The sequence below is a fragment of the Chelonoidis abingdonii genome, chromosome 4 (genome assembly GCF_003597395.2).
Source record: "Chelonoidis abingdonii isolate Lonesome George chromosome 4, CheloAbing_2.0, whole genome shotgun sequence".
In the NCBI taxonomy this organism is placed as follows: Eukaryota; Metazoa; Chordata; order Testudines; family Testudinidae; genus Chelonoidis; species Chelonoidis abingdonii.
This window is the reverse complement of record NC_133772.1, coordinates 25,282,187-25,310,123: the sequence shown is the minus strand read 5'-3', so window position 1 is coordinate 25,310,123 and position 27,937 is coordinate 25,282,187. Positions and strand designations below refer to the sequence as shown.

At 51.6% G+C, this 27,937-nt stretch overlaps 1 protein-coding gene across 2 annotated transcripts; it reads right to left on the bottom strand.

The window, feature by feature from the left end:
- Window positions 1-4,130: 4,130 nt before the first annotated feature.
- On the bottom strand, window positions 4,131-27,842 carry LOC116837314 (alpha-1,6-mannosyl-glycoprotein 4-beta-N-acetylglucosaminyltransferase-like). Of its 2 annotated transcripts, none has more exons than XM_032801622.2 (4): window positions 27,699-27,842; window positions 10,307-10,469; window positions 9,370-9,517; window positions 4,131-5,884 (listed from the first exon to the last, which is right to left on the bottom strand). In XM_032801622.2, exons 2-4 carry the CDS (start codon window positions 10,406-10,408, stop codon window positions 4,740-4,742), a joined length of 1,395 nt encoding a protein of 464 aa, XP_032657513.1. In that variant the 5' UTR covers window positions 10,409-10,469; window positions 27,699-27,842; the 3' UTR covers window positions 4,131-4,739. The 2 variants fall into 2 exon arrangements, with proteins under 2 accessions (XP_032657513.1, XP_032657515.1); XM_032801624.2 differs by lacking the exon at window positions 27,699-27,842 and adding an exon at window positions 19,497-19,753.
- Between the last annotated feature and the right edge of the window lie 95 nt (window positions 27,843-27,937).

Here is a 27,937-nt window from a genome sequence, read left to right as displayed (position 1 = left end):
TACCTCCCAGCTTCTTTTTACTCTTCCTGTTACCAAAGTCTGAGTACAAGGAAACAATAGGTTGATATCTGTAAGTTCATATTTACATGTGTGTCATGCGGACTGGTTAAATTCGCGCTATTTTTGAATCAGACTGTTTATTTACTTCATCATCTTTCTTATAAGCAATATCCCTGTATTGATCTCTTCATGCAGTGTCTTAGTTTATAGTCTATTGTAATTTCCTTTCTTTCTATATAACAGTTTTTTTCTTTTTGGAACTGGATTGAATTTCTTTCGTTGAGGCAAGGGGATAGAAATCTTTCTTACCGGTATACGTCTCTCTCAATGGGAAGACAGAGGGGAGCGAACATTACATTCTTGTTGAATTCTCCTATTGTCCCGGGCGGCGAAAAAGCTCATGGGGAAAAGAGACAGATCAGCTCTGTACCTTGTGCTTAAGGTTGTCTCTCTTGTGAGACGGAGACGGTTTTCTTGGTATGTGCTGTAAGAGATTACATCAACTCCCTCAGTGCCAGTGAGGAGGGGGAGGGGAACGGATGGTAATTTTCCCTTGCCGGTAAGTTCAGACTCGGGTTCTAGGGGTCTCTCAGGGAAGTTGGGGAGACCAGAGAGGAGGTCCCCAAGGAAAGTTTGAGAAACTCCGAGAGGGGCCAAAACCCTGGAAAACTTCTGGATGGTTGGCAGCGAAATAAGATCAGCTGTTAATAAGCTTGGGGGAGTTTTCATGCTACGCCCCCAGCATTTCTGGTGCTAACGTCCAGATTTTGGACACGGGCTTATCACACGACCACACACCACCACGCATTCTTTGCATCTGGAGTGAGAGAGGCATATGGACATGGGGAGGAGGGTAGATGTAATACAGTGGTGCACCAGGGGTCTCGTGCTGGTGTTGGCTTTCTGCAGCTCCAACAGATGCTTCATCATGTCCGTTTGCTCCCCCAACAGATGCTTCATCATGTCCATTTGCTCCCACATTAGCCTCAGCATCACATCCTTTCTCCACTCTTCACGCTCACTTAATTCTTTCCTGGACTCTGCCACTGAATGCGTTCATGCATTAAGCTGTGCCCTATCAGTGCAGGAGGACTGCATGAGCTCAGAAAACATGTCATCGCGAGTGCGTTTTTTTCACCTTCTAATCTGCGAAAACTTCAGGGATGGAGATGATAAGGGGAGAGTAGGAAGATTCTACATTCTATGATTCTGGGGAAACTGCATAGTCACCTGTGCTGCTGAGTTTACCACGCTGACCAAACAGGAAATAAAATTCAAAAGTTCCCAGGGCTTTTCCTGTGTACCTGGCTAGTGCATCGGAGTTCAAAGTGCTGTCTAGAATGGTCACAGTTGAGCACTCTGGGATAGCTTCCGGAGGCCAATACCATTGAATTGTGTCCGCACTACCCCAAATTTGACCCAGTAAAGTCAATTTTAGTGCTACTCCCCTCGTCGGGGAGGAATATAGAAGTTGATTTTAAGAGCCCTTTTGGTCAACGGAACGGGGTTGGTTGTGTGGACGCGTTCATTTTTAAATTGACCTAACGCGGCTAAATTCGACCTAACCCCGTAGCGTAGACCAGGCCCATGATACAGACAGAAGGGACCTCAAGTGTCAATGGCAATGAATACAGTGGTCAAGAGACACGTCTTCAGGCTCCTCACCAAGTGCGCTGGTATTCACACTGCCAAGCTTTGCAGGTCACAGATGAATAGTTTTCTGTTACTAGTAAAACTTTAATCAATAGTCAGCAGAATGCCAGGAAAGCAAGTGTGTCAGCAGAAGGAAAGAGGTTTATGGTACGGATGGATTTCGAATTCACAATCTGCATCTTGGCATTTTTGGGTGTGCGTATTATGGTATCACTTGCTTACGGCAGGAAAACATTGATTTTGCCTGTGCGGTAAATGCAATAGAGAGTTGCTGAAAAGTTTTGCACAACCTGAGAACGGATGAAAAGTTCCATGGGTACTTCATCAAAGCTGAACAGCAGGCTACTGAACTGAGTCTGCAAATGCCAGTTTACAGGAAGAGGCAACCAGCAAAAACTCTGGATCATTTTTACCGCAGTCACACCGCCTCCTACATTTTGGAATCTTTAAATGATAAATATAAAGTTGATTTCTTTTTCCCTGCAATAAGTGAAAAAGATGCTGCAATAAGTGAAATCAACAGACAATTTAATACTCAAAGCGTGTCCTATCTCACTGCAAAAAAACTGAAACCTGTTAATATAGCAAAACGAAAAGAAGCACTTGTGAACCCGAACAAAGAATTTCAGTGCAGAGTTCCTGAAATGCAATATGATTTATTAATACACCACATTGAACCTATTTTAATCGCTCAGGGACCAGACAGTGAAATATCTTCTCTGGAACTCATGAAGGTCTGCAAAGAACATGACCTGGAACTTTTGTATCCTGATGGATTTGACCTATTGCTGCTTTTGGCTACAGTACCTGTCACAGTTGCAACGGCAGAAAAATGTTTTAGTGCTAAAAGTGTAGACTTCGCAGCCGCCTGACAGAAGCTCGTCTTCAGCAACTGTTAATTCTTGCAGTAGAGACTGACATAACCAACAGTGTTAACACAGAAGAGGCTGTGGATGCCTTTATTCAGATGGCTCCCTGGTGCATGGATTTCCATCAAAATGGTGAGTGTACCACTGTTTATTTCTATGCAGATGATGTAGGTGTGTGTGTTGATATGGTTTAATGTGTATAATATTATGTGTTTACTTGCCCTTCCAAAAGTGGTCATATTGAAATTCCTGCCCATGCCCCTGCCCACCAGTGTCTCAGGGATGCTCTGCCTGTTTGCTGACATGGGAGTGAAAGCACAAGCAAGAGAAGCTCTTCAAACGGGGACTCCTCCCTGTTCCTGGCTTTGGTTGCCGGGAGCATGCAGATCCAAAAGACGGCTTGGCAGGATGCGTTGGGAACCCAATGGGCCGTAACAGTTTCCTGCCATGTGCAGAGCGAACAGTCACGTTTTCCCACACTGTACCAGGAACCAGGAGCTAGAGTGGCCACAGCTGGGGAGGGCGCTAGGAAGCCTGGGATAGGGTGGTTTGACTCCAGTTTTGAGTTCTGCAGTGTGCATGCTAGAGCCCCTGCTTTGGGGCCTGTGTCCTGAAATTGTAAACCGGAAGCATGGACACTCCCAAACAGAGGGTCCACGGACTCAAGTCCCACTAACCCTTGGCTTACATTGCAGTGTAGACATGCCGAGAGAGCTGGCTGGGAGTTTGGGGTGCCAGGCTCATTAGGCTTGGAGGCAGGGAGTGGAGGAGAGGGCCAGAAGTGCAGGCTGGCCTCTAGAAGCCAAAGCCCAGAGAGCCAGCTCTGTGTGCTTAGGACTGGCAATGAAGGGTGTGTCCTGGGGATACCCAGTGTTGCCAATTCCCACGATTTTATTGTGTCATGATATTTGATACTCCCCAAAAGGTCTAGCTTCCCAACTCAGGTGAATACAAGAGAATTTCAGCTTGCACTTCAAACAAATATGAAGGGTTCTTTTTACCCTCCCGGGGGTGGAGAAAAGTTTAAAAATGTGAACCAAGTGTGACCCTAAAAGCTCAGACACCAGAGGGCAAGTGAAAAGAACCAAATATTTATTATGTTTGTAAATAACTTTTAAGTCAATCTTGTGACTGTCAAAGGCTTGAGGCAAAGAGTGGATACACTAGATGAACGCTGCCACAGAACAGAGGTGTTCTTGACCCTGGGTTTGGCCCTGTGGTGCCAGGGGCCACACAGAGCCTTGCTTCTAGGGTTTCAATGTGGTTTCAGAAGAAGTCAGGAGCGAGGAGGCGGCTGGCAAGGAAGCTGGCATGGCTAGTTAGACTGTAAGTGCTTGAGGGCAGGGATTGTCTGCCACTCCGTGTTTGCACAGCACCTACCACAGCCAGGACCTGATTTTGGCTAGTTCTTGGGCACTGCTGTAATGAATGTTATTAACAACCTGCCCCTCCCACCGTGAGTGTGGCCTCCTGGCATTTGGCGTACAGCGTTTTAGCCGTCAGGCTGGAGAGGCTGGAGAGGTTGGACTCCCAGTTCTAAACTGTCGGGGGTAGAGCAGGTCAGCCGTGACCAGTAGGATCCTGAGCCAAGGTTTCCCATCTCTGGGAGCAGCCTCACACGCTGGGGCATTGGTTTTGCCCACATCTGGGCTAGAGTTCCCTAGTAGACAATGCCCCGAACCTGCCCTGAGCCGGGCACTGCTGGCTCTCCTGACCTCTCCAGAGCCCCAGCAGTCTGCTGCAAGCACCATTCCAGGTCTCGCTCCTGGGGCCTGGCCCAGTGGGATGCTTACCCGGGCCTGGTTCTGACTGCACGGCCCCCACAGGAAGCAGTTCAGAGGAGTCAGTCAGCTCTGCGGAGCCAGGCGGGAGCCAGGCTCTCCTATACACTGGCAATTAATGCCCAAGGACATAGGGCACCCTGAAAGGTCAGAGTATCAATGTGCTGCATTAGCTCCCATTTCTTGCCCTAATGCACCATCCTGCCATGCTACCAGGATCCTGCTGTGCCACTGCCCTGACCTTCAGTGCCCCATCTTCCTTCCCCACTAGGCCCTCACTCTGCCTCCTCTGCAGCGTGCCATTGCCTGGGAGGGGCAGTGCCACCACCTTCCATTGCCCCTCAGACACCTCCAAACTGCTTGTTCACCCCTGAGAAGGGAGGCCAGCTCCCTGGCATGTGGGTCACCAGCAGTGCCTCTGTCCCTTGTACCCCCCTTAGCTGTTTGCTTTGGTCCAGATGCTGATGCTGCGGATGATCAGCCATTCACTCTGACTCTCTGTCACTAGGATCCGCACACACTCCGGGGCGGCAGCCGTGCTGTTCTCCAAGCCGCTCCGTTCAAAATGTCCCTTCTCAAAGGCTCCAACATGGGTGTATGTAGAACAGCCCTTGCCTTTTCCCTGGTGCTGGCTGCCCAGCTCCACAGTCCCTGAGTGGAGATAGTCGGTGTGGTGCTCCTCAGAGCCGGTGTGGACCTGGAGCCGTGAGATACGGGCAGGCTGGTGGAACACGATGGTGAAGTGGCTGCCGGCAGATGGGGATTTCCCCCAGAAGTACTCCGGCATTGTACTGTAGGCCTTTCTGGGCAGGTAGTTCTCAAAGGTGTCTATGTCTGTGAACATCACAGCTGGGGGATTGTCAGGCAGGTCCAAGGAATCTGCCTCAAAGTCATCATCTTTCAGCTGATTGAGCGTCCCCTGGAAGGAGGAGTACAGGCCGATGTGCTGGAAGAGGGATGGCTTGAAGCGAATCACCTCCTTCTGGCTGAGCAGCAGGCGGAAGTGCCCCAGCAGCCAGTCACACGGCATTTCTTGGTAGAACAGCAGCAGGAACTGGGACAGCTGGGGCAGGTCGCTGGAGTGGTAGAGTTTGCCAATGTAGCCCAGCTTGGAGAACTCCAGCGTGACCCAGTAGGAGCCTTCCTGGGACGCCACTGCCTTCCTGATGGTGGTGAAGAAGGACTTGGAGCACTGCACGTCATCCTCAATCATGAGGTAGTAGGAGGAAAGGTTGGCAGCAAAGCTGAGGAGATACGCATAGTCCACGTTCTGCTTGGATCTGAACTGCACTCGATCCTCAGCATCATTGTAGTTCCTCTTCAGGCCTTCCAGGGGTGGGTAGCACTCCGGAGGGGCATGAATAACCAGCAGTTGGCCCCGGAGGAGGTGGGGAGTGAATCTTGCAGTAATGTCCATCACCACCTGGGTGTTCCACTCTGAGTCCGGGTCAGCCAGGTGCACCACCACCACCATCTCCTCCAGCTCCTCCTGGGTTGACTGCTTGAAGATGGACTTCAGTGTGTCCAGGAGGTAGTTGCCTCGCTTCCGCTTGACAGATGACAGCCCCACAGTGAGGAACTCTGAAACATGGAGGGATGAAAGGACAGACATGAGCACCTTTGACACGTCAGTAAGGCCCAGACCCTCACGGTATTTTAGGGCCCAACTCTCTTTGAAATCTGGGAGGATTGGGCACCTAAATACCTGTGAGGGTGCGAGTCTAGCTGATTTCACAAGAAGCCAATAGCATGTCCTTGTGTTTGAGCTCAGGTTGACATCCTGTACTGAAGGTCTGAGAGGATGGCTGGGCCTTTATGGGGAGTTGTTCCCAGCCTTACCTATGACGGACTGGCTACATCCCACCTGAGATGGATAGCTGCCTTCAATTACCTGAAGGGGGGGTTCCAAAGAGGATGGAACTCGGCTGTTCTCAGTTGTAGCAGATGACAGAACAAGGAGCAATGGTTTCAAGTTGCAGTGGGGGATGTTTAGGTTAGATTTTAGGAAAAAAAAATTCACTAGGAGGGTGGTGAAGCACTGGAATTGGTTCCCTAAAGAGGTGATGGAATCTCCTTCCTTAGATGTTTTTAAGGTCAGGCTTGACAAAGCCCTGGCTGGGATGATTTAGTTGGGGTTGGTCCTGCTTTGAGCAGGTGGTTGGACTAGATGACCTCCTGAGGTCTCTTCCAACCCTAATATTCTATGATTCTATTCCTTTCCCCGACTTTGTGCCTGTCTTCTGAATTTCAATTGTAGGCTCTAGGAGTCAGGAAGCATGTTGTACTGTTTGTTTGTACAGCAACTAGCCCACTGGTAAATGTGAATTGTTTGATGAAGCTGGTAATTTTAGGAGAAATGTGTGCATACCAGCCCTTACTTATCACGTTTTCTTGTTAATTTCCCCTTTGTGTCCTACCTAATCTCTCTTAGTGAAAAGCTCCAAGCCCGTGTGTGATGAACTAGGACTGTTCTTAATGTGGTCTTTGAATACTGAGTGGGGAGTCTTGGGCTGGGAGGACGGTCTGCATTGGGGGATGGGAGACTGGCCTTGAGGGAAGATATCTGAGCATGTAACCTGAGAACCCCGGAAGGGGTTAGAGGCCAAGTGACACCTCTGCCTGGGAAGCTGAACGAAAGCTTGGGGGGAGGAGACGCTGGGGAGTGAGAGAGTTTCAGGATTTGGCTAGGGGAATGGAAGGAAGCCCAAACAGGGCTCTGACCCCGCAATGGAGCTGTGGTGCTCCTGGGACCCCAAGATGGACCTAATTGGGGAGGACCCTGTTGTCTGTATTGGCAAGACCTGCCTTGGACTGTGTTCCTGTCCACTAAATAAACCTTCTGCTTTACTGGCTGACGGAGAGTCATGGTGAATAGCAGGAAGCCGGGGGTGCAGGGCCTTGTCTCCTCCTACACTCCGTGACACCGGGTTGTTTAATCAGAGTGGAATAGCTGACATCTCTCCTCGCCCCAGATGACTCAACTATTCCCACTGCACCTCCAAACTGAAACAAGTGAGAATTTTAGTGCCATCAAAAAAACCCTCCACCAACACACAAAACAGGACAGGGTCTCCTCTCTTCTGCTTGTCCCCTTCTCCAAGGTAGAGCAGGAGCAGATAGGAAGAACTGTCTCCCTGCAGCCGGGGGGTAGCAAGAGTTGCACAAACAGAGCTAGAAGGAAGCTGTATGTCTTGTGTCAGATCGTTTTGCCCACTGGGTGACAGTGTCACACCAGCTATGCCAAGGGGAAACTCCCTTCCTTGCTGCGATGGGGGACACCAACCCCACACTGAGCCAGCAAGGGCTATGGGGCTGCTGTGGGCCCACTCAGCCCTGCCTCGCTGCACCTGCATTCACTGCCAGGTAATGAACAAATTTACAAAGGGAAGTGGACGGGTCTGTGGGTGGCTGGTTGTCCCAGAAGGAGAACAGATCTCTTATCTTTTGTTTCCTGAGGAAAGGATCATCCCAGAGCCTCTGTAGAGACTGCTGACTGGGTGCCAGAGCTCTAGGGGGGAGGTGGGTCTGGTGCGGGACGGTGGAGTTTGTTTTCGGAACCCCTTCTGCAGTAAAGCAAAGCAGTACTTTGCAGCCTGCCTGGGCCAGGCCTGTGGGGCCCAGCGAGACTGCGGCAGGCAACCTGTGTCTGGAAGCAGTGGGGAAATGCCTCACTAAACTCCTGTGGACTTTTGCACCCTACGTGAGCCTGCCCTGTGGTTTGTCTTGGACCCGGGAGCAGGGGCGGGGGAGGTCACACACTCCCATGTGCAGCAGAGGGAAGGCCACAGCCCACTGTTGTTTCTGTTTTGGGTCCTCTCCCATGGGTGTGACTAGCTCCTCAATAACAAACGTCTGCAGCCGCTATGGAGAGACTCAGCTGTTTGTTTGCTAGAGCCCTAGTGAGGGTGTGGCAGCTTGTAGCTTTCAGAGGAGCTAACAGGTAGAGGCTACGGTGGACCCCAGCCTTTAACTTGACCTGTGGATTCATGTGACAGCTACAACATGCCTTGTCTTCACTAAGATATTAACTCAAGTAAAGCCCATGCCATTCTTCCGAGTAACGTCAAGGGTGCTCCCAGACCTCTCAAACGACAGCGAGCCCCGCCACGGGCAAGACAGCCAAGCCCAGCACCTGAACACAGGTATAGACTCATAGAACCACAGGGTGAGAAGGGATCGCAAGGCAGCCTCCTACCATGATGCAGGACTTGTTGTGTCTAACCCACCCCAGACAGATGGCTCCAGCCTCCTTCTGAAAACCTCCAGCGAAGGAGTTTCCACAAGCTCCCTAGGGGTCTGTCCCATTGTCCTACTCTTCTTACAGTTAAGAAGTTTTTCCTGAGATTTAATCGACATCTGCTGTGCTGTAGTTTGACCCCATTGCCTATTGTCCTGCCCTCTGCGGGAAGAGAGAACAACTTTTCTCCATCTTTTTTTATGGCAACCTTCCAAGTATCTGAAGACCATTATCAAGTCCCCTCTTAATCTCCTCTTTTCCAAACAAAACATAGCCAGTTCCTTCAGCCTTTGCTCGTATGGCTTGTGTTCCATCCCTCTGATCATCTTTGTAACTTGCCTCTGGATCCTTTCTAGTTTCTCTATAGCCTTTCTAGACATTGGTGACCAAAAATGGACACTGTACTCCAGCTGAGGCCTAACCAGTGCTGAGTATGCCTCTGTTAATGCCATCTAAAATTGAATTTGCTTTTTTTGCAACAGCATCGCATTGCTGACTCATGCTGAGGTTATGAACCACCACAGCTCCCAGATCCTTCTCAGCAGTGCTGCAGCCAAGCCAGTTATCCCCCATTCTGTATTAGTGCCATAGCAGCAGTTGCAGAAATCGGTCAGCCGGCTTCCCAAAAGCTGCTCCGCTATGACTCGTGTCTCTACCCAGTGTTTCTCACCAGTCCCGGAGATCTCCCTGACGCAGTTTAGGAAGGCAGCAAGTCAGTCCCCGTGGTATCAAAAAGGTTGAGAGCCACAGCTCTAGAGCATCTCTCTCCAGATCCAGCTGCTGGCAGAGAATGCTGGAGGCTAAAGCAGGCTGGTCCTGGTATACTCACTCTTCCTAGAGTGGGGGTGGCCGGCGAGGTAGCGATAGGAGATGTTCCTGGAGGCAGAGGCATTCCACAGATCCTGGAAGCTGCGCACGTTCCCCTCGGGTTGGAGTTGCTCCAGCACCATTTCCTGGGCCCAATGCTTCACCTTCTCCTGGGAGCCAGAGCAGAGCCAGCGTTAGCTGCTGTTAGCGCGCCCTAAGGCAGGCCTGTGGCAAATACATCTCGTCAGTCAGGGGCGGCAGCTCCAGCCCTGAGCTCCCTTTGCTCAGGAGGGCTAGAGCTGGAGAACAGCATCCCCTAGTAGTGCTGCTCCACCCCCATTCAGCCAGTCATGCCCTCCTCCTGTTCAGACATCTCCACCAGAGTGTGGCAAGGGAGGAGAGGCCATGAAGCCCCCAATTCAGGGATGGGAGGTGGGATTAGGAGAGGGGAGCGTGGACCCCAGAGCAAGGGGAGGGGATGCAGGAAAAACCCTTGAGGCAGGGCAAGGAGAGGGAAGGGGAAGGGATGTGGGGCAGCCCTGGGGCAGGGGAGAGGAGCACAGACCCCCGAGCGAGGGGAGGGGAAGCCACTCAGCTGCTGGGGAGCACAGACCCCAGAGTGAGGGCTGGGGATGTGGGACAGGGCAAGAGGAGGAACAGAGAAGGGATGCGGGACAGCCCTGGGGCAGGGGAAGGGAGCACAGACCCCAGAGTGAGGGCTGGGGATGTGGGACAGGGCAAGAGGAGGAACAGAGAAGGGATGCGGGACAGCCCTGGGGCAGGGGAAGGGAGCACAGACCCCAGAGTGAGGGGAGGGGATGCGGGGCAGCCCTGAGGCAGGGGAGGGGAACACAGACCCCAGAGCGAGGGGAGGGGATGTGGGGCAGGCCTGGGGTAGGGTAGGGGAGCTCAGGGGCAGGCACAGGCAAAGTCTCTGCCCAGCCCAGCCTGGTACTCACCACCAGTGGGTCCTTCGGGCTCTGCAGCCAGAGGCTGAGGAGCAGGAGCAGACCCAGAAGCGTCAGGGCAGTAGTGAGCAAGCGCTTTGGGAAGCATCTCATGGCAGCCGGGCTCCGCGGTCAGGGGCTGGCACCTGGGGGCTTGCCAGTTTCGGCCAGGCTCCTTCGGGGGAGAGGCAAGAGTGCATGAGGGGCACCATTCAGAGGAACGCTGCCTGCCCCGCCTGGGGAGCGCCTGGCCATGCAGAGATGGACTGCTCAGGGAGCAGGGCAGGGAGGCCTGCCGGGCAGCCAGCCAACGCCTCGGCTCTCACAGCGCAGAGAGTCAGGGTCCCAAGCAGGTCTCACCAGCTTCCATGACAAGGGTCCAGCACAGGCCACCCCTAAGAAACTGCCACAAACAGACTAAACTCCTAGCCAGGGAGCAGCCCCTGGCTAATAAACTTCGAATCTGCCATTTTAAGTTCTGTCACATGATGTGAGCTCCTTTGACTTGTTTGTGAAATGGACAGGCTAACACTCAGCCGCCTTCTAGGGCTAGGGGAGGAGGGCTGCAAAGCACCTGAGCATATAAACAGCATCAGGACAGCTGGGTGCATCACCCACTGCTCTATAGCATATTTGAAGGGAGCAGTGCTGTCTCTCTCTCCCCCCCTCCAACTCCAGTTGTGAGATGTCCCACAAAACCCAGTACACTGGAGAGCTCTGGGGCTGCGCGACCTCCGGATCTGCTCACTGCACTGAGCGCTGGAAGATCTGCAGGCACAGATCCATTTGTACAGTGCCCCGCAGCTCATGGGCGCTGCCAGAAAAATAAAGCTACTAGCCCAGGGGGCTGCACCCGAAGGTCATGAGGAAACAGCAGTTACTGCAGAACATGCCTGCCTACATGGGTGAAAGGAGCACACTCTAGGGTGGCTTTGACCTCCTGGCTTCCCAGGTGCAATAGATGATTGTTTTTCACTCTAAAGCCTTTGATGATTCGACTGTTGTAGTACCTTGGCTCTCTTTTCAAGGAGACATTTGAACATTTGGACATTTGAGAGCCGGGGGCATGACTTGTGCTATCAGCACCCAGCAGTGCAGCACTCTCAGGCACAGTCTGCTACCTGCAGCAGGAACCTGGCATGAAAAGCACGGGCCGGTTCGGGGCAAGGAGAGCAGCCACACGACACCAGAAGTGTCTCAACTCCTCTCGTGTCTCCACACGTGTCTCAACTCCTCTCCTACCATTTCGAATCCCAGCCCAGGTACGAGCACTTGGACGCACCAGGCACTGGACCCTAGACCCCGTCTTCAGGCGTTAAAGGATCTGAATGGCAGGGTCTTGCTCACAGCACTTGATGGTCATCAGTAAATAGGAACCCCAAACTGCTCAGCACATGAATCCAGCCAGCCCAGGCTCCTGACACCAGCTGCTCCAGAGCAAGGTGCAAAAAGTCCCCTAATGAGCAATTATGGACAAACCTGCCCACAGAAGTTTCACCCTGACCCTAGTCAGGTGGTAGCAGGAGGGTTTATTAGTCCTCTCTAGCTTCCCTTTTGCCTTGGGAGTATGGGCAGGGCCCACAATCAACACTTGCTAAGTCACTTATTGTCAGTGTTATGGAATTGTTCAGCCAATGATGCGGATGCCCTCAAAACACATTACAGCCCTTCACCTTGCCCTTTCTAATACCTGCTGGCTGCTACTGAGGCAGAGACATGTGCGATGGGATGAAGGAAACTGCCTCCACGGGCCTTGAGTACCACCCGTGTGAGATGTGGGCAAGTGGTCTCACTGCAGCATCGTTTTATTTGTTTTAAGCACAATCCTCCCTGTGCCTGGTACAGGAATAGCCCCCCCACACCCAATGCACAGAACCAGGGACTCCCATAGGGACCTTTTTTACTCCTGCAGCTCTCACCCCCAACTTGTGTACTGGGGAGTCACCTGACCGCTGGATTCTTTCCCTGACCACAGCAATTCCTGCAAGCATCAGGCTCCAAGCCACTCTGGACTAAGCTCTTGCTGGCCTGTGTAAAGACCAGGTGCTTTTCAAGCTATCACCTGATGCCCAGGCCCCACAGCCTGCAAGGAAGTAACTTATTAGTCACAGGTGGGCTGGGCCCATCTCCCCTTAAAGGGGCCAGGCATGCTGTGACACCTTCTATCTAAAGAGTTCTGGAGGTGCCAGTTATGGATCCATAATTAAAACTGAGTGAACTGTGTACTTAAAGCAAGGATTCAACTTGTTCATTATGTCTAGAGAACACAGCCTATCCCCACTAAATTACAGCACTCACTCTGAGCGGAGGCCGAACTTTGCAAGAATTTACAAATCAATCTATTAGTTTAGGAGTGAAAATGGATTTAAAAGTGGGCCTTTAGAAAGTTAGCATTTGGCATCAGGGCTTTTTGTTTTGTTTTTGTTTTGTTTTCTTCTGAGGTCCTTTTTGATCTCAGCTTAGCCATTGTCTATCTAGGCAAAAATTGGCAGGGAGATGAATCTGGAGCAGATCCGGTGCAAAGAGTAGCTTTTGAAAAGAAATATGTAGGATTTCAGACTGGAGAAAAGGCATAAATTGTTAACCATGACAGCAATTAACCATGGGAACAATTTACCAGGTGGATTCCCCATCATTGACAATTTCTTAAATCAAGATGAAATGTCTTCAGAAAACTCACTAAAAACTGAACTGCCCATTGGCAAAACGGCCACTGTCTGCCATTGTCCTCAGTTCACAGCCTGCCCTGGAGGCAATACGGTTGAGAGCAGTGGGGGAGAGCTGCCATTTTGACAAAGGGTAATTCTTTGGGGGCTTCTCAGAGGGAGAAGATTCCCTGGGCCAGCCTCTGCTGATGGGAATGTTCAGTTCTGAAAAATAAGGGCAGAGAATTACCACTAATCCTGCTCTCCAGTAGGATTGGCAGGGGAGAAGGGAAACTGGTGTACATGCCTGGGGAGAGCAGGGGAGGTGGGTGTTGATCATAGAATATCAGAGTTAGAAGGGACCTCAGGAGGTCATCTAGGCCAACCCCCTGCGTAAAGGGGAATCAATCCCCAGACAGATTTTTGCCTCAGATCCCTAAATGGCCTCTCAAGGATTGAGCTCACAACTGTAGGTTTAGCAGACCACTGCTGAAACCACTGAGCTATCCCTCCCCTTATTGCATTACTTTGTGCTGATCTGGGGGTGCAAGTTTATAAGACATGGTTGGCTCAGTCATTGGGCTCCTACCTCCAGCCCAGACCTCCTGCAATGAGAGGGGAGCTCTCTGGAGCTGGAGGCCAGGGGACCTAGAGCGACATTATTGCAATCCTGCATTGCTCGCAGGATGACGTACTGCAAAAAAACTGCAAAAGGACACTCAGGCCTCATAAAATGCTGGGCGTGAATGTCCATGCCAGGGCCCACCCCAGCACACGACTTAAGTGCAAGAGAGCCCCATCGGGTTCTCGCAGAATGACCTGAAAGAGAACTCCAGGCACCTCCCCTGCCTATATTGCCTGTAACTGCCCCACTAGTCCATGATTTGCAGGTGCAACACACCTCTGGAAATCAGGTCAAAGGGTCTCAAAGCTGGTGCCCACAATAGCTGCCCCATTTCACAAATATTGGCCTGAAGTTCAACTAGTCATTGGAGAAGAATCGAGACCTTTAACAAGATGCCAATACTGCTAAGCCTGCCTGGAGAGCTGTGCCGGAGGAAACCAGCCAATGACATCTTTAGTTGACTGGTGTCCTGTTTTCAGATAGGAAACAACTCGCTGCTCGTATTCAGGGGAGGGATCCTGCTCCTGTGGACCAAAGTGTGACACTACAACAAAGATCACAATGCCCCTTTGCTCACACACTCCTGCACAAGAACGCAGACGGCCAGTTACCACACACTGACAGGGTGCTGAAAACTACGTTCTTACAGAGAGGACGCAACGGTGGGAAAGAGTCTAACGCACCAAGTAAATTCAGGAGTCAGTTGCTGCATCTGCCTCTTTGTCCACTTAATCACAGATCCTGGGCCAGGCTCAACAGGCTGCCTCTGCCCTGGCCTGGTTTCCTCTCCATGCAGGGACTCTGGGGCAGCGTTGCAGTCCATAACTCATGGGGTGGAAGCCTGTCCAGTTCCATAGCCGGAGGGCAGTTTGCAATTCCTGGCCTCCCTTGATCCACAGGCTATCCTCTGGTTACAGAACCTAGACATTGCACCTGGATGTTTGCATGCAAGGGGAAGGAGTATCAAACCTACCTTGCTCTCCGCTCTCTGGCCAAGTAACTTCCTTTTCAGTGGAGGCCAGGAACATGCAGATAGTCAGGACAAAGACGAGGCTGGGAACCTGAAATTGAGGTTCAGCTAACAGGTCAGGTGTCTCAAACATGCATCTTTTTACAAACATCTGAACTTCTTGTTTAGTGACAAACAAAGGGCTGGCAGGCCAGGGGTGGATATACAGACAGCAGTGCCTGAGCAGAGCCCTCTCCACCCACCCCACAAGGAATTCCCTGCATCAGCAAAACCACGCTCTCCTAGGGGGCCAGGTCTAGCTAGGGGACACACAGGGCTGCTTCGAAGGGGTCTGCAGGGCTAACTGAGGCTCTTCCTGCACTCCAGGATCCCTGCTTCTACATCCATCACAGCTGTAGTTCTTCAAACTGATGAAAGGGGGTGTGATGATGTTACACAATGTTCATATATTATTGAAAGGTCTGGGCAGGAAAGGCTGCTTGCAGTATGCTCTCAGCCCTGCCTGCTGGTATTTGCTGCAGGGCCAGGCTGTAATAGTCCATAGCACTTACAGCATTAGAGAATATACCATCCCAGCAGGACTATCCTTTATAGGGGCAGGGGAGAAACCGAGGCACAGGAAGGTTAGCGAGGATGACCTCGATGGAGTGAGACAGGGTTTTTCCATTAGGAATTCTGGTCTGGTCTACCCTGGAAGACATTCTAGGTGATGGTAGAGCTGACGGGGTTGTGACATCACGGGTACCAAGGAAGTGATGTCTGCTGAGACAGGAACGGAAGGAATTTTTACCCAGACTGTTTAAAGTTCATTGGCTTGTTTGTGTCAGCTGTGTGGCCTAGTGGCTAGAGCATTGGACTGAGACTTGGGGTGACCTGAGTTTTATTCCTAGTTCTGCCATTGGTCTGCTGGGTGACCCTAGGCAAATCACATCACTACTCTGTGCCTCCATTTACCCATCTGTAAAATGGGGATAATGATACTGCTCTTCCTTTCTGGACTGCTTTGGGATCTGCAGAGGGAAAGAGCTAGCAACTAACATACGCAAAAAAAGCTCTCCCAGTCCCAGCGCTCCCATGCCTTCCACCAAAGTTTCCAATCCTTCTTTTGGAATCAAGCAAGAGTTCTTCCAGTGTGCAGACAGACCCGAGCTAGCTTTGCTCTCACTAGCAGGAGTACCAATAGCAGTGAAGCTATGGCAGCATAGGCTAGTCTCTCAAGTCCACATACAGGGTCCCAGGCAGGATGGTTATTGGTACAGCACATGCTGCCATGACTTCACTGCTATTGTTATTGGAGCTAGCTAGTGCAAAGCTAGCTTGGGTATGTCTACTGTCACTCCTCTGTGTCTGCTGTCACCCCTCTGACTGTGTCTGCCGTCACCCCTCTGATTGTGTCTGCCGTCACCCCTCAGCTGCCATCACACCTCTGATTGTCTGCTGTCACCCCTCTGATTGTATCTGCCATCACCCCCTACTGCCATCACCCCTCTGCTGCCATCACCGCTCTGATTGTGTCTTCCGTCACCCCTCTGCTGCCATCACCCCTCTGATTGTGTCTGCCATCACCCCTCAGCTGCCATCACACCTCTGATTGTCTGCTGTCACCCCTCTGATTGTATCTGCCATCACCCCCTACTGCCATCACCCCTCTGCTGCCATCACCGCTCTGATTGTGTCTTCCGTCACCCCTCTGCTGCCATCACCCCTCTGATTGTGTCTGCCATCACCCCTCAGCTGCCATCACACCTCTGATTGTCTGCTGTCACCCTTCTGATTGTATCTGCCATCATCCCCTACTGCCATCACCCTTCTGCTGCCATCACCGCTCTGATTGTGTCTTCCGTCACCCCTCTGCTGCCATCACCCCTCTGATTGTGTCTGCTGTCACCCCTCTGCTGCCATCACACCTTTAATTGTGTCTGCTGCCACCCCTCTGATTGTGTCTTCCATCACACCTCTGATCATGTCTCTCATCACCCCTCTGCTGCTGTCACCCCCCTCCTGCCATCACACCTCTGATTGTGTCTGCCATCACCCCTCTGATTGTTTCTGTCGTCACACTTCGGATTGTGTCTGCCATCACCCTTCTGCTGCTGTCACCCCTCTGATTGTGTCTGCCGTCACACCTCCGCTGCCGTCAGCCCTCTGATTGTGTCTGCCGTCACACCTCTGATTGTATCTGTCGTCACCCCTCTGCTGCCATCACACCTCTGATTGTGTCTGCTGCCACCCCTCTGATTCTGTCTGCCATCACACCTCTGCTGCCGTCACACATCTGATTGAGTCTGCTGTCACACCTCTGATTGCGTCTGCTGTCACCCCTCTAGCTGCCATAACCCCTCTGACTGTGTCTGCTGTCACACCTCTGACTGTGTCTGCTGTCACCCCTCTGCTGCCATCACCTATCTGATTGTGTCTGCTGTCACACCTCTGATTGTGTCTGCTGTCACCCCTCTGCTGCCACCACATCTCTGATTACCTTGTAGACACCCTCCAGGACCCAGACAGTACATCTCAGGCCCCAGTGAGAAGGCAGGACCTGCAGGGTGCATAAGGACCAGTTCCTCTGGGTATTTGGGTTTGCCCATGGAGCAGATTCACAGCTTAGATGCTCCCATTTTTGGCCCAGTAATGGCTCCTGATGGGAGCCGGCACCGTTAGTCCCACTGGTGTCTTTCAGTGAGAACAGATTCCCCACAAGTAACAGCGGTATCTAGTGAAAGCCACTCAGCAGGCTCCTCTTCATTGCCATTGACTTCTACACGCATCCACGCTCTTTGCAACGAAGAACCTGGAGAGCGCATCTCACCCTTGCCTTGAGGGATGAAATCCTGGACCCACTGCAGACCAAGGCAAAAGTTCCATTGATGTTAGTGTAGGGGTGAAAGTAACTTACCAGATTCATTTGGTACTGTTGGAGTCCTGGGGGGGCCTGGCCTCAAGTGGAAGAGGTGGGGCCTCTCAAGGTTCAAAGAGCCTGGGGCACCAGCTGTGGCTGGGAGCCCCAAGGCCTTTAAATCATAGATCATTAGGGCTAGAATGGACCTCAAGAGATTATCTAGTCTAACCCCCTGCCCAAAGCAGGACCAATCCCCACATCCCTAAGTGGCCCCCTCAAGGATTGAATTCATAACCCTGGGTTTAGCAGGCCAATGCTCAAACCACTGAGCTCTCCCTCACCCCAGGGCTCCCAGCTGCAGAAATGGCTGGGAGCCCCCTGGTGTTAAAGGGTAAATTAAAGGGCCCAGGGCTCCGGCTGCCGCAGGGAACTCCGAGCTTTGCTGGGCTGGGGCCAGGATTTAAAGGGCCCAGAGCTCCTGCCGCTGCGGGGAGCCCCAAGTCCTTTAAATCCCGGCCCCAGCCCGGCTGCCAGAGCTGAGGGCAGGATTTAAAGGGCTCTGGGCTGCCCGCAGCGGCGGGGAGCTCTGAGCCCTTTACATCTCGGCCCCAGCAGCTGCGGGCAGGATTTAAAGGGTTCTGGGCTGCCTGCAGCCACGGGCAGCCCAGAGCCCTTTAAATCCCTGCTGCGGAAGCCGATGTGGTCCAGCACGGCGTACTGGCTCTTGCCGGTACACCGTACCAGACCATACCAGGTTACTTTCACCTCTGTGCTAGTGGGACCAGGGTTCACCCGGGGACTTTTCCTTTTATGTAGGTACAAAAAAAGCAACCTAGGGAATTTAGGGCCTGACCCAAAGCCCATTAAGGTCAATGGAAAAACTTCAGGAGGCTTTGAAATCAAGATCTCAATACACCGAAAAGTCAGGGTATGTGAAACCTGAGCGACCGCAGGAATTCACCACCCCTGCTGTAGTATAAATTCACATAACCAATGTGATGTCTCCAATAACAGCACAACACCATGCAGCCCCACAGTCACAAGATACACAGCTGATACTGTTTTGCATTATAGGTGGCCGAGCAATTAAATCACATATGCAAATCACATATGCAAACTCTGCTAGTCACCTGTCCCTCTTTCCCACCCCCTTTCCCTAACAGCGCAGTGCTTAGCCTGGACCTTTTAACAATTTTCACATCTCTCAAAAGCTCTGCTGACTGTATTCCAAACACTAACTGCTGTCAGGATTGCTTTGTTTCGGATATTTACACAGCAAGGATTTGTAAGTCACATTGTTAAAGCTTTCAAAATGGTTTAAAAAAAAGAAAACAACTTCCATCAGCACCCAAGAGTAAGGTGCCTCAGTCCCTTCCAACGGGTAGATCATGCATAAATCACAAGTGATTTGTCTGGTAGTCTAGCAGGTTGCCCAAAGTCTCACTGTGGAGTACTAGGGGAAAAAGAGGCAGCCGTCACTCAGTGCAGTGGTAACCTTGACGTAGGTGAATTATAGGGTCACCAGACGTCCTGATTTTATAGGGACAGTCCCGATATCTGGGGGCTTTTTCTTATATAATCACCTATTACCCCCCCACCCCCGTCCTGATTTTTCACACTTGCTGTCTGGTCACCCTAGTGCCGTAGCACAATGGAATTTTATTGTTGCCTTATTCATTAACTTGGGGATTTAAAATAAAAATAATTCTTTCTCACCTTGGGCACTGAATGGTCTAGGCAATTTCCGGACTAATTCTGGAATCCAGCCCCAAAAGAAACCACCTTAGCTTGGGCTTTATTAAAGAGAAGCAAACTTTGGTAAAAGAGGGGAACCAGTCATGTTATTATGGGGTGCTCTTGCAGCACCATCATTAAGGTTGCATAGAACCTTCTGCTGAGAGGTGATTTTTTCAAGTGTACTAAAATCCGCACGCACAGTCACCTTGGCCAGAAAACTGCTTGGCCAGTGGGCGGTCTAAATGAGAGTTAGCATTGGAAATGTGGGGCATCTAGTAAAGGGGTTCTCAGGATACCACCCCACGCCACGACCTCATTTTCAAATGTGCTGGTTCTGACTACACTTTTTTGCCCAGACCTAGGGGAAAACTAGAGGGATTACTCACATGCAACTTCTATCACTGGGCTGCCCCTCAGCTCAGCTAGCTTTGGCCACCAAGAGCCAGCTTCAAAACCCGATTGGTCAGCAGTTAGGAGCCTTTCGGGCTGGTTGTCCGAGTGACGCACGTGATTGTGGTAGCTACAGCATGCCAACAGGAGCAGGCTTAGCGACCTAGGCTGAAGCAGCATTTCTTTGCAAAGGCAGCATTTCACAGTGCTCTGAAATTCACAGGAAGACTGAAAGCTGGCATGCCAGATCCGAGGCTAGTTCAGCTCGGTTGGGCCGCCCTGGGGTCATTTAGGGTGACCAGATGTCCAGATTTTATAGAGACAGTCCAGACTTTTGGATTATATAGGCTCCTATTACCCCCCACCCCCTGTCCCAATTTTTCACACTTGCTGTCTGGTCAATCTAGGGTCATTTGATCAAGGGGGGCCTGAGATACAGCTGCCCAGACATGTCCTGTTTTTAAAATTCAGGCTTGGGGCTTATTGCAGGCCCACAGCACTGAGAGCAGGGTGGGAGACAGCACACAGCGCTGAGGCCAGGCAATGAGCTTACTATGGTCTGGCTTGGTGCATTATCTTGTGCAGCCAAGTGTTTCTTCTGATCCTCAGATCAACTTTGGCTGCCAACTTGTCTGTTCTGGAAGGGAAAAAAGTGCTGCTAAGTGTCCTTAACCCCCCTATAACAACAGTTTTTGTGGATGGATTGAAAACTCTAAGGGAAGAACCCACACCAGTGGTTACTCCCACTGCAGACACAGCATGTGGATGCAGCTTACGGGTGAGCTGATGTTTCTGTGCTTTAAGATGCTTTAATGAGCACAATAGCTAATGAGTGTTGCTGGGTCATTAACTCCACAATTGAGGCTTTGTGCATACAGCACTTGTGCACTACAAGGGCTTGACAACATAGGGAAATTGACCCACCCAGAATAATTTGCCCTCTACGGCTAGGCCAGTCCATTTCCCTGTGTAGACAAGCATTCTGTCGCACTATGCTTTTGTAACCAGGCCACAGCTCTCTCAGCCGGCCTGGCGACATGAGCCCAACACTTTCCCATAGTTCAGCCTTGAGTCAGTTAAATTTGTGCACCTGCACCTAAAACAATAAATTCTCCTGGGTGCATGGAATGGCTGAGATAACCCTTGAGTGTTGGAACCTTAACTTCCTTCCTTCTTAGCTTGTTGGGATGCTTACTGGGCAGCCAGAATGTTTCATTAGTGTTGGGGTTTCTTCCCCATTTTTAGACGGCTGCGTCTGTTTTCATGGATCTGCTGTGCTGCTCGCACAGCAAACTGGCTGTGAGGAATTGATTCCCGAGCGGGCGAGGCTGCATGGGGAGGGGACACCAGAGATAAAACAGAGTCACCCGAAGCGAGATTTGTGTCCACCTCTCCCGTCCCAGTGGAGACCGATGCCAGTGCTTTAGGCCCACCTTCTCAAAGGTATTTAGGCACCTAAATCCCCTTGAAAGCAATAGGAGTTGAGCGCATAAATACTGTGAGAATGTGAGTCTTAATCCCGACCAGTCTGATGAAGAGACCTGATCCACCAGCAATCAGCGGGGTGTGGACACAAAGGAGTGGGCCAAGCATGAGAGCCGCTTCCTTGCGCAGGGTTGTGCTAGCTAGCAGCCAGATGGTCTGTAATAAGCAAAGGCCTTGGGGATGGTTATTGTTTAGAGAGCATCAGTGGAGTCCCAGGTACTCAACAGACAGGGCTGGAGACAAGGACCAACAAAAATGATTGGCAACAAAAATGATTAGGGGGCTGGAGCACATGACTTATAAGGAGAGGCTGAGGGAACTGGGATTGGTTAGTCTGCAGAAGAGAAGAATGAGGGGGGATTTGATAGCTGCTTTCAGCTACCTGAAAGGGGATTCTAAAGAGGATGAATCCAGACTGTTCCCAGTGGTACCTGATGACAGAACAAGGAGTAATGGTCTCAAGTTGCAGTGGGGGAGGTCTAGGCTGGATATTAGGAAAAACTATTTTACTAGGAGGGTGGTTACCTAGGGAGGTGGTAGAATCTCCTTCCTTAGAGGTTTTTAAGGTCAGGCTTGGCAAAGCCTTGGCTGAGATGATTTAGCTGGGGATTGTTCCTGCTTTGAGCAGAGGATGGGACTAGATGACCCCTGATGTCACTTCCAACCCTGAGATTCTATGATTCTATGACCTTGCTACAAGAACTTACACTTTTAATAGGCAATGCATGGAGAAAAGACCAAAGGATGGAACAGGAAGGTTACCTTGGAGACAGTCAGATGATGGATCATTTCCTGTGCATTGGTAGGGGCAGCAGAAGAGAAGGGCTTACAGGAAAAGGGCCTGTGAGAGGCAGAAGGCTCTGAGAGCAGATCATGGAGGATGTGCTGGAGCCGGGGTTGCCTGGAAGGTGCCGAGGGCAGAGCGGGACAAGCCTGGGGCAATCATGCCAGGTGGGTGGAAGGAAAGTGGGAAGCTAGAGAAAGGCAGGAGTGGGGCTGCTTGGGGCCTTGAATGCCAGGACCAGGAGTGAGCCCCACTGCAGAGGAGGTGGGGAAGCTGGTGAGCAGGAGGATGTCTGGGGCAGCAGGCTTGGGAGGGAATTGCAAGTGGCTATTTGCCAGTGTGACATTCACCAGCAACCTCCTAACAGCTAGTAGCTTTATAATAGGTAGCAACCATTAAAAAAATTTGGATACCCTATGGACACAGTAGCCTGAACTTTTGAACTGTTTTTTTTTAATTAGTTTAAAACAGTTTTTCCTGAGCAGATTGTAGAAGTGCAGGGTTTGCTAACCACCAATTAAATGCTAACACAACTGAAGCCTGTATGTGAGTGTGTATAAAAGATTTTTATACATAGATGTTAGGGTAGCTTGGCGCCACCGAGTAGCAGGAAGCTCCCTCACCCTTTATTTACAAAGCCCCGGTCTGTATTTTATTTGTGGCCATAATGCTTATAAAGCTCTCCCGCCGGGTTGGCATGACCGGTGTGTTGTGGCCAAAGTATTACCAGACGTTCAAATAAACACTACATTGGACTCACACCAGATCTTCAACCTGGGGACTTATTCTCACAAGCTCTTCACACCCTTAAAAGGGGCTCGGGTTAAACGTGCCGACAACCCCGTAGTAATCAAGCAAACGGAATTTCATTCTTTTATACATGGACTTATTCCTGAACTGGGGGTAGCGGAGCTAAAAAGGGCAGTGGTAAACATTTCTGCAGAACTTGAAAAAGCAGCTAATGCCTCCTTAAATGCTTTCCAAAAGTTACAACAAAAAATTAATAACATAGCAGATGTAACACTGCAAAATAAGCATGTGCTAAATGCCATAAATGCTAAAGTGGGGGGGGGGGCTGTGCTCGCATTAAAAAAATGCTGTTTGTATATTAATCTCTTTGGTTTAATTAAAAAAAAATTTGCAGGCCATCAAGAATGCAGCTGTTGTTTTCCACACTGTATCTCTTGCTCATACCCTTAATTTTAAGGACCTCCTCCCAGACCTTGGGTCATGGTTTACTGGCCTTTTCCGTAAAATTATTAAATAAATTATTTTCTTTCTTTTCTTTCTATGCATCGTTTGGGCAAAGTGCAAAATGTTTGTGTAGTGCTCTTACTAAAAGCTCTCCTGTCCATAAAAGAACACATCTCTCCCTCCAGCTTAATCGCAAATTGTGTAACGGGCCTGACAATTTAAATTATCAGGCCTGAAGCGGGGACTGTGACAGTCAGCAGCGACCCCCTAACAGCTAGTAGCCTTATAATACCTGGCACCCATTAAAAAAAAATTGGACACCTCATGGACACAGTAGCCTGAACTTTTGAACTGTCTTCCCTTATCAGTCTTGAGGCAACTGAAGCTGGTCCTAAGCTGGTTTTTGCTGAGCAGATTGCAGAAGTGCAGGGTTTGCTAACCACCAATCAAATGCTAACATGACCGAAGCCTGTGTGTGAGTGTGTATAAAAGATTCTTGGGTTTTGTATGAAGTAGAGTTTTTTGTACCAAGGTACAGAACTCTCCTTTTTTCTGCAGAATAAAGCAACCTTTCCTTATCCCTGTCTGACTGTCATTGGCTCTCAGCTAGGCAGACCCGACATTTCAGTAACACCAGGGCATCCAGCCGGTAACGTACCTAGAGCTGGCTGCAGCTGCCACCCCCACAGAGAGCAGGAGGAAACCCCACAGACTCTGCTCCCTCCCACTTCCTTGCTGCCTTTGATAAGAAGGCTGCTGCATCAGTTGCATCCCAGCCCTTAAGAGGAAGTCAGATGAGATGGGGAACCACTTCCCTGCAATGTGGGAAGCTTCTGCTTTCTTTCATCTCGATGAGATGTTAGAAGTGAATAGAACCTGGGAGTGACGTTAGTGGGGTGAGCACATGCCGTGGCCTAACCCCAGCATTGGTACCAACGTCCTGTTGGGCCTTGAGCAAGACACCTAACCTCTCTGCCACAGTCTTCCCCAGCCATCCATCAGATCCTGCCTGCTCCACCTCCCAGGGGAACCAGAGAGTTCGGTAGTGGAATAATACTGCAGTGAACAAGGCTAGTGCAGCGAGAGGCGAGCAGGGAGCAGGCCACAGCAGAAAGCGGTGTGTGCACACTGGAAGAGAAGGCAGTCCCTTGCTCCCATTATTAGTACGGTGTTAGCCTCAAGCCTTCAAAACTACGAGCCACGTCCCCAGAAAAATCATAGGATTTTTAGATCCAGCCTGATACATTTTAGGTGCTTTCGGGGTCACCTTTTGGGGCCTTTCAACATAACTGAGAGGGCTAGAAACTTACTTTTCTTTGAAAGGAGAAGCTGAGAGTGTCTGTGTGATGAAGTGGGACTGTTCTTAATGTTTCCTCTGAATACTGTGTGGGTGCCTCAGTTTCCCTTCTGCATTTCTTAAGTCTCCAGGGTGCATAAATTGCTGACAATTTGTATCCTAGCAACAAATGGCTGGAGCCCTTCCCCTCTTGCAAGAGGGTGGCTAAAGGTGAACAAAGAGATCAGGCGACCTCCTGGTCCGGGAAAGAGACAAAGTCCAGAAAGGAGGGGCTGGAGGGGGTTTCAGTTTGGAACTGCTGAGGACGGGGAGTGAGGGCAGATGGGGTTGTCTGGCTCGCTGGGCCCCAGAATGGACCCGGATGAGGGGTCTGGTTCTCTGCACCTACAAGCTCTGTTTTAGACCATGTTCCTGTCATCTAATAAACCTCTGTTTTACTGGTTGGCTGAGAGTCAATGTCTGACTGCGAAGCGAAGTGGGGGTGCAGGACCCTGTGGCTTCCCTAGGACCCCCCTGGGTGGATTCGCTGTGGGAAGCACACAGAGGGGCAGAGGAAGCTGAATGCTCCAAGGAGAGGCCCAGGAGGTAAAGTCATGTGAGCTTAAAGATCAGTCAGGGCTGCCTGGCCTGTGCTGTGGAGCTCCCTCAGGGCTGAGTGTGCCGCTAGGCCTGGCTCCTGCATCTCCTTCACGTGTTGGCGTGCAGAGGAGCGGGGCCGTTTGAGGAGCAGGGGGATCCCTGGCGGGCCGAGGCGGGAGATTGCCCACAGGCATCGCCACAGAAGAGGACACTAGGTGCTAGAGGTATGTGACTGTTACACAGTCAGCATCTCTCTGCTGCTGCCTGAACCTTGCCCAGCAAACCCATGGTTTGGCTGCACCATGTTCTAGTCACAAACAGCTCAGTGGGGAAAACACGTCAGAGGTACAGCAGCAGAGCAGGGGCTAGGCATGAGCCGACTAAGACACTCCCACGTTACATCAGCGTAGCTGCAGCGCATCTCCCATCGGCATAATTACTCCGGCGTGAAACTTGCATTGCCGGGGAGGGGGGTGGGCAGCTTTTCACATCCCTGAGCAAGGTAAGTTAGCTCAACTTAAGCGATATCGCAGACCTGCCCTAAACAGCTCCAGGGCCCCCCCATTCGCTTTTCATTATAAGAACTTGCCTGTTTTAACATTGGGGAGGGAGCAAAGTGTTCCTGCTTGGGGCCCCCAATGGGCTAGCCCTGGCTGTGCCCAGCAGCAGGTCGGGGGGGCCTCACGGGGGCAGAAGCAGAACCACTCCCTTCTCTAGTGCTTCGGCCACTCCGGTTCTCAGCACCCATTCCCTTGGTGATGGTTTTCACAGCTGGCAGCATGTGGCTCCTGGCTAGTGGCCATGTGAAAGCCCCCCAGGAGGACGGCTGGGGGGAAAGGACTTACTTCGTCTGGCTGAGCCTGCTCCCCCAGGGAAGGAAACCGCCGAACGCCGGAGCTCCTGTCCTACTCCCATATTTCGCCCTTTGGCTTTCCCGTGCCCAGTGCCTCTGCTTTCATTCTGCACAAGCCCCACCCCGAGCCTGGGCTCACGGCTCACAATGGCGGAGAATCTGAGTGCAGCTGCTGTGCACAGATTCATGCACCGGGTTAGTCCTAGGGGAGAGAGGGCTTTGTGTGCAAGGCAGCTGTGTCTGGGCTGTCCCATCCCCACTCCAGCAAAGGCAGAGGGCCTGCTCCCTGCTTGGACTGGAGGAGAGGGACCCGGAGTGAGGCTTGGCTGTGGGGAAGCCAAGGCTATGTGTGTACCTCCCCCGGCAGCATTTGGCCCTAGGCTGGCAGCCGCCAGCAGGACAGAGGGTAACCCACTGGTGAGTGTGTGTTACGGGGGTGCCCCTCAGTGCTGATCCACAGAGGACAAGGGGTGCTACAGCCCCCTACCAAGGGAGGCTTGAGTCTTTAGCTCCATTCTTAGGCTCCGGTACACTGCCGAGCTTACAGTGATGCAACTGCTAATGCAGGCTCTGAGCCAGTGGCTCTCAAACTTTTCTCCTGGTGACCCCTTTCACATCGCAAGCCTCTGAGTCCGACCCCCCTTATACATTAAAAACACTTTTTTAATATATTTAACACAATTATAAATGCTGGAGGCAGAGCAGGGTTTGGGGTGGAGGCTGACAGCTCGTGACCCCCCCCATGTAGTAACCTCGCGACCCCCTGAGGGGTCCTGCCCCCCAGTTTGAGAACCCCTGCTCTAAGCGGATGGGAGAGAGCTCACCTATCAACTTCATGACTCCAGCCTCCGCGAGCAGCAGTAGCTGTCCCGTCAACACAGCACTGGCTACCCCAGCACTTAGGTATTGCAACTTGCATTGCTCAGGGAGGGGGGAATTATTCACCCCCCCCAAGAGACGGTTATACCACAGTAAGTGGCAGTGTATACACAGCCTTCAGTCCTGGGTGTATTGGCCAAGATAGCAGGCTTCCTAAGAGCGCAGCTGGGGCCAGCCTCCCCTGATGGCCCCCAGGGACGTGAAAATGCTGATGCAGGTGTGATGGTGACACTCGCTGGAAACCAGCCTGGCATGGCTGCCCTGCTCCCTCGCCTTCAGATGCCAGCTCCACCAGAGGGACGCTTTGCTGGTACACCCAGGGACAAAGTCTGCCTCGTGCAGACACAGCTTATACCAGCGAACCGTGTGTAGGGGATAGCTTGTTCCAGTGCCCCCAGGATACTAGGGATAGACGGTGTGTATACTAGGGATAGACTGGTATAACTGTGTTTATGCTACTGCTTCTGCCAGGCGGGGTCATCCCTCGACACCCCGTACCCGATGCAGCTAAGCCAGCAGCATGTCCTAGCGCAGACCTGAGCTGTCATCCCCGCCCTCAGGGGAGTGCCTGTGGCAGGCTGCTCAGAGCACTGGGTGAGGGGGCAATGCCTGGCCTGCCCCCCGTAAGGATGGACTTTCAAGGTGGCTTAGCACCACAACTGGGGCCAAATTTTGTCCAGCGAGCTCCCAACGTGCCCCCGCCGCACTGCTGTTTGGACAATCAGAGTTTGGCGTCTACCTGGGAGCTGAGTGCGCTTAAAAGCTCTGCCCCTTAAAGGCCAAACACAAATACGAGGCAGCTTCCCGCTCCCACCTAGGGAGGCTCGTTTCAGACAAAAGCCAGGGAACAATCTCCCCTCACCCACCAAGTCCCAGACAAACGGAGGGGGCCTGGGCCGCCAGCTCTACCCCAGCTTCCCAGTGGGGTTGCAGACCAGCACCTTCCCCTCCTCCCTGCTGCAGCTATTGCTGCTCAGCTGTGACTTTGCACTGTCCCCACCAAGGCCAGAAATCAGAGTGCAAAGGTGCCTGGCTTTTTAAAGCCACCCCAGTGCCAGCCCCTTAGTGGTGTTCTGTCACCACCAGGAAGTGGTCTCGCCCTGTTACTGCTGGAAGCTTTGACTCACCCAGAAAGGCTCTGCTGCTGCTCTCACAGTCATTCGACTTTGAACAGTGCGCTCAGCATTGGAGCAGTTGCTTGCCCTACCCCTGGGTGGGCTGGAACTTCCTGGATTCAGTATTGTGTGTGTGTCTGTGTGTGTGTGTGCATCTGCTTTCAGTGCAGGATGGCAGCTGAACGTACTTGACATCTGTGCAGTGCTGCATCTGCTCCTCAGGCCCCGGAGAGACTCCAGCCTGGGGGCTT

What these genes read in the sequence shown, in the direction of transcription:
- LOC116837314 (XM_032801622.2), bottom strand. Translation starts at nt 10,408, where the DNA reads ATGAGATGCTTCCCAAAGCGCTTGCTCACTACTGCCCTGACGCTTCTG. An exon ending in GCCCGAAGGACCCACTGGTG is followed by an intron (nt 9,518 to 10,306) that starts GTGAGTACCAGG and finishes TCTGGCTCCCAG; the next exon opens with GAGAAGGTGAAGCATTGGGC. An exon ending in CCACCCCCACTCTAGGAAGA is followed by an intron (nt 5,885 to 9,369) that starts GTGAGTATACCA and finishes TCCATGTTTCAG; the next exon opens with AGTTCCTCACTGTGGGGCTG.